General features: G+C 32.8%; 1 protein-coding gene across 1 annotated transcript; it reads right to left on the bottom strand.

Moving 5' to 3' along the window:
• Positions 1–2,227: 2,227 nt before the first annotated feature.
• LOC123751739 (hydroxysteroid dehydrogenase-like protein 2) lies at positions 2,228–4,994 on the bottom strand. The gene is made up of 3 exons (XM_069324689.1): positions 4,794–4,994; positions 3,834–3,975; positions 2,228–2,844 (listed from the first exon to the last, which is right to left on the bottom strand). Exons 1-3 carry the CDS (start codon positions 4,887–4,889, stop codon positions 2,495–2,497), a joined length of 588 nt encoding a protein of 195 aa, XP_069180790.1. The 5' UTR covers positions 4,890–4,994; the 3' UTR covers positions 2,228–2,494.
• Positions 4,995–5,942: the final 948 nt, after the last annotated feature.

Below are 5,942 nucleotides of genomic sequence, written 5' to 3'. Positions count from 1 at the left end.
CACCATGGGAGGATTGTAATGTAGATGTAGTAATTACTCCCTTGCAAAAGAAAAAAAGTAGGTATGAAATAGGAGAGCTGAGGGCAACATATGATTGTATAATTAGAAAATTGCCTACAGAAAACACTCTACTACATGTATATTGTGATGGGTCAGTAGCTAGGGATGGGAAGGCAGGATGTATATTGTGATGGGTCAGTAGCTAGGGATGGGAAGGCAGGATGTATATGTTCTTAACTTTCTGAAACCTATATTGTTTGCTGATGATACATCACTCATCTACTCCAACCCCAACCCACATACACTAAATACTGTAATGTTGTTAATAATGAACTAAAAAAAGTCCACTTATGGATGTCAACCAACAAACTAACACTTAACATAGAAAAGACCTACTACATCTTATTTGGAAGCAAATCTACAAATGCAATTCAGCTTCAGATGACAATGTAAACATTAGCAATAACAATGATGGAAAGTTTCTTGGCCTATTCTTAGACAAGAGACTCAACTTCAGTACCCACATACAACACATAACTAAGAAAGTCTCTAAAACAGTTGGTATACTCTCCAAAATCAGATATTATGTACCTAACCCTGCTCTCATCTCTCTATATTATACACTAATCTATCCCTATCTCAACTATGGTATCTGTGCATGGGGTTCAACCACTGCAAACCACCTCAAGTCCATCATCACCCAGCAAAAATCTGCTATCAGAATAATATCAAATTCTGCTTTCAGACAACACTCAGCCCCCTTGTTTAACTCCCTAAACATGCTAAACATAATCTCACTCCATAAATTCTCTTGTGTCAACTACATTTACAAAACCCTGTTCTTAAATGCAAATCCTGCTCTGAAACTCTTCCTGGACAGATGTAATAGGACCCATTATCACCACACCAGAAATAAATATCTCTTTGATATCCCCAGAGTTAAACTTGTATAAATAAATAAATAAATATGTTTATTCAGGTAAGGTACATACATACAAGTAATGTTACATTAATGGATCGATATATAGATAGAGCTAGTACATACAATGCCTAAAGCCACTATTACGCAACACGTTTCGGGCAGGAAAAACATTAATATCTAGAACTTAATACTAATTGAGCATAAAGAATAAAATGTGTTGAGAACAAATACAAATAAAGATAAAAAAAAAAGGGGGAACATGACTGAAAAAGCAGCACAAATACAATAGGTTGACAGTGTTGATTAAAAAAAAAAAAAAATAACAGACATGGGTTGACAATAGAGGGGTAAGGTAGGTTAGTGAATTTATTAGGTAGTGTTTAGTTTTTATCTTAAACTGGTTGAGAGAGGTACAGTCTTTAACATGGTTGGGAAGATCATTCCACATTCTGGGTCCCTTGATTTGTAGAGCATTTCTAGTTTGATTAAGTCGTACTCTTGGAATATCAAAACTGTATTTATTTCTGGTGTGGTGCTCATGGGTTCTGTTACAACCTTCAATGAAGCTTTTTTTTGCTTATATGTATGTATTTGTAATGTATGTATGTAAACAATGTATTTATTATCATTTATCAATTCTGATAGAAATTACCTACTTAAAATTATCTGTTAGATTAAGGACCTGCCTGAAACGCTGCGCATACTAGTGGCTTTACAAGATTGTAAATACTGTACTATTCAATGTATTCTCACAAACCCAATGTACCTACTTGTATATATATAAATAAAATAAAATAAAATATTGTGATGGGTCAGTAGCTAGGGATGGGAAGGCAGGATGCAGTATGCCAAACTGAATTCGTGCGCCCCTTGAGGGACTTGAAGTAGAGGGATAGGGATCACAGGATAAGTATGGGTTGCACAAACTACTGGTAACAGGATGAGTATGGGTTGCACAATTAATTACTACAAAGTGGTTGAGTATGGGGTGCACGTAAATGAAGACTCCCAAGAAGCAAATCAGAGATCAGCCCAAGCTTCATCTTGAGGCAAAGCTCAATGCCTTAAGCCATATTGATGCTCTGTCCACAGGGCATTCTCTCTCTCAAATCATAATAGTACACTAATGGTTCCCTACACCACCCCTCAGGTGCAGCTGCAGCAGGCTTGGGTGACATGATGACTATGGGGTGCACAATAAACTAACACTCACAGAATGAGTATGGGCTGCACAATAAGCTACCTCTCACAAGATTAGTAATAAAGAAACATTAATTTTTTGGGTAGGGTGACTGAAACTCATCCTGGGGTAAAAATGTTTATTTAAATTTATTATAGTTAAATGAATTTAGTAAATTTTTCCATATATTGTATTATAAGTGAATTGACACTAAACTATAAATGATACTAATAAGGTTTTAAAAATGAAAAACAGTAAAAATCCTTCATGTAAGATATGGAAGTTGAAAAGTAAATTAACTGTAAACTAAATTATAAACTGTAGACATAATATAAAGTATTATAAGTAAAATACCTATAAACTACCAAATAATAAGGTGTAAGGAACCATTTCTATTGTTTGTCCTTTTTTACCTGTTTCCTCAGGTATTTTAAAATTCCCATTCCGTTGTTACTACACTGTTTTCCTGGTGTAGTTCCCTGTGGTTCAAATTTTACTACTTGTACTTCTTGCTGTTTCTGAATGATTGCTAATGGTAGCCCTTGTTGCACCTGCGGAACTTTTTGTAAATGTTCCACCTGCGGAACTTTTTGTACTTGTTGAATTTCTTGCACCTGCGGTACTTTTTGGACTTGATGCACCTGCTGCACTTGTAGCTCGTCATGATTTTTTTCCAGGGCATTATCGCTATCACCTTCTGATCCTAATGTAAGTTTATCTGCATCAAGCTTCCTTGTGCGTGCTGGAAAAAAAAATAAACATTTATAAAAATACTGCATGTACATACACAGTTAAAAAATTGCTCAAGGAGCTAAGTAAGAAGAAAGCAGTTGGCCAAGTGTAACAGTAAAAATATTGGAAAAAAAACAAGTAAAACTAAACTGGTAGAACACCGGGAGAAAAGCTTTATAATATCAGACAGTCAACATGGTTTTCGAAATGGAAGATCCTGTGTAACAAATTTAATCAGTTACTATGATCGAGCCGCAGAAATTTTACAGGAAAGAGATGGTTGGGTTGACTGCATCTATCTGGACCTAAAAAAGGCATTCAACAGAATTCCACATAAGAGTTTGTTCTGGAAACTGGAACATATTGGAGGGGTGACAGGTAAGCTTCTAACATGGATTAAAAAATTTCAAACTGATAGAAAAATGAGGGCAGTAATCAGAGGCAATGTATTGGACTGGAGAAATGTCACGAGTGGAGTACCACAGGGTTTAGTTCTGGCATTCATGGATAAATAATAAATAAATTGTTCATGATTTTTTTAGACAAAAGCTAGAATATGCAGCAGTTGTATGGTGCCCATATCTTAAGAAGTACATGTACAAACTTGAAATGATACAAAGACGTCATGGGTGTCATAGGGGCCCCAGCACACTGGTTTGCTAAAGGGCCCTTAATGCTGTCGAGACCTTATGGGCCCTTGGACCCATTACGTTAAGACATAGTGCTGTATTGGGCCACACACTTTTTGCCATATACATCAACGACAGAGATGATTGAATTGAAATTATATATATATATATATATATATATATATATATATATATATATATATATATATATATATATATATATATATATATATATATATTTATATATATATATATATATATATATATATAGATATATATATATATATATATATATATATATATATATATATATATATATGAGAGAAAATAATAGGTGGTGATATATTTATATATTATGTGAACTACTTACACAAAAAGAAGTTAGTGGTGAAGATCTTCTTGTCCTCTTCTTGTATTACGTTTTTTGGTAGGATACCATGTGTCACCCGTGCTGGTCCTTTCTTGTAATAGATAACGATTGATTCATACCCACAGCCACGCAGATATGTTAGCTGAAAAGCAAATAATATTTAAACAATAACACTATCTGGGAAAATGCAATAAAATAAATGTTTGAAGCATAGCTGGGCATGTGCAATAGAACCCATAATAGAATCACAATACCAGAAATAAATATCTTTGATATCCCCAGAGTCAAAGTTATTCTGTGTAAATACTCTATGCAAATAAAGGGACCTTGTCTATGGAACTCACTCGCTAACAAATTTAAAAACTGTCCAACTTCTGCCATTTTAAAAAATAAAACCAAAAAGTACCTAATTTTATCTTGATAGTTTCCTAACTAGTGCATTAAACTCGCACTGTATCTTATGAAATCCAATGCCAGAATATATGTGCCTAAACCATACAACTTTTCCATTGTAATCATTGCTATCACCTTATATCATGATTGTTATATTGAATGCATATCTTACTATATTATACCTTGAAATATTCCTCAAATTATGCTACAATTTATATGTTGATAACCCTCAAATTTTACTTTAATGTACATAGTAATCTTTGTGATACTTTCTTACAATGTACCAGCCAATTTTTCCCAATTTTGCTTTAAATTGCCTATTTAAAATTATCTGTTAGATTAAGGACCTGCCCAAAACACTATGTGTGCTAGTGGCTTTACAAGAATGTAAAAACATCAATGCTATGTACTCTCATAATCCCAGTGTGCTATCTTGTATATAAATAAATAAACAAATAGTATGTAAGCACTGTACAGTATTATTCATGTTGATTCTATACCTTATCAAGCAAGTTCAGCATAAGAAGAATACAAATGAATACAACAGATGTAGACAAACTTCAATACCTGATTTTCAATCCTTCGTAGAACCCGGCTTGCTGTATTTCGTTCTAAAGCCTTCTTGCCTTTAAGTAGAAAACGGGCTTCCTCTTCTTTCTTCATTAATTCTCTACTGTTTCGGAAGTCACACTGGCAGAACTTGCAAACATTGCTTCGGACATGCACACATTGTTTGCAGTTTGTGCATCTCCTCAAGAATTTTCCCTGAAGACCTGAAGGAAATAATTTCTAATAAAATACTTATATTCAAATGACCTATGCTGCCAAAATTATAAGTTAAATTGTTGTTAAAATGTACTACAGTAATTAAATATATTATTTAAATTATGAAATAATCTACATTAACACTAGTGAGAGCAATGTTAACAATTTTAGGACTGCATCTGGAAATAACTTTAATTTTGGATGTGATTAACCATGCTGTAACTCGTATAACAAAACTGAGAGGAGTTGCATCCAACAGCCTGATTGACCAGGCTGTTAATTTCAAGTGAATACTATATTATTGGAAGAAAAAAAAATTATATATATATATATATATATATATATATATATATATATATATATATATATATATATATATATATATATATATATATATATGTCGTACCTAATAGCCAGAACGCACTTATCTGCCTACTATGCAAGGCCCGATTTGCCTAATAAGCCAAGTTTTCCTGAATTAATATATTTTCTCTAATTTTTTTCTTATGAAATGATAAATCTAACCATTTCATTATGTATGAGGTCAATTTATTTTTATTGGAGTTTAAATTAACGTAGATATATGACCAAACCTAACCAACCCTACCTAACCTAACCTAACCTAACCTATCTTTATAGGTTAGGTTAGGTTAGGTAGCGGAAAAAGTTAGGTTAGGTTAGGTTAGGTAGGTTAGGTAGTCGAAAAACAATTAATTCATGAAAACTTGGCTTATTAGGCAAATTGGGCCTTGCATAGTAGGCTGAGAAGTGCGTTCTGGCTACTAGGTACGACATATATATATATATATATATATATATATATATATATATATATATATATATATATATATATATATATATATATATATAATCAATATTGTAACTTTTTTGTGTAATGACGTTTTCAAATAAAGTTAGATAAATATACACACATACCAAAAGAATAGGGGT

The sequence above is a fragment of the Procambarus clarkii genome, chromosome 14 (genome assembly GCF_040958095.1).
Source record: "Procambarus clarkii isolate CNS0578487 chromosome 14, FALCON_Pclarkii_2.0, whole genome shotgun sequence".
Lineage (NCBI taxonomy): Eukaryota > Metazoa > Arthropoda > Malacostraca > Decapoda > Cambaridae > Procambarus > Procambarus clarkii.
The sequence above is the reverse complement of the archived record's forward strand: the minus strand, read 5'-3'. Positions and strand labels throughout refer to the sequence as shown.

Bases quoted from the DNA above. Each gene is read 5' to 3' on its own strand.
- LOC123751739 (XM_069324689.1), bottom strand. From the start codon at position 4,889: ATGAAGAAAGAAGAGGAAGCCCGTTTTCTACTTAAAGGCAAGAAGGCT. The intron at 3,976-4,793 runs GTATTGAAGTTT...TTTGCTTTTCAG, and splicing joins TACGAAGGATTGAAAATCAG to CTAACATATCTGCGTGGCTG. The intron at 2,845-3,833 runs GTAAGTAGTTCA...TTTTTTTTCCAG, and splicing joins CACCACTAACTTCTTTTTGT to CACGCACAAGGAAGCTTGAT.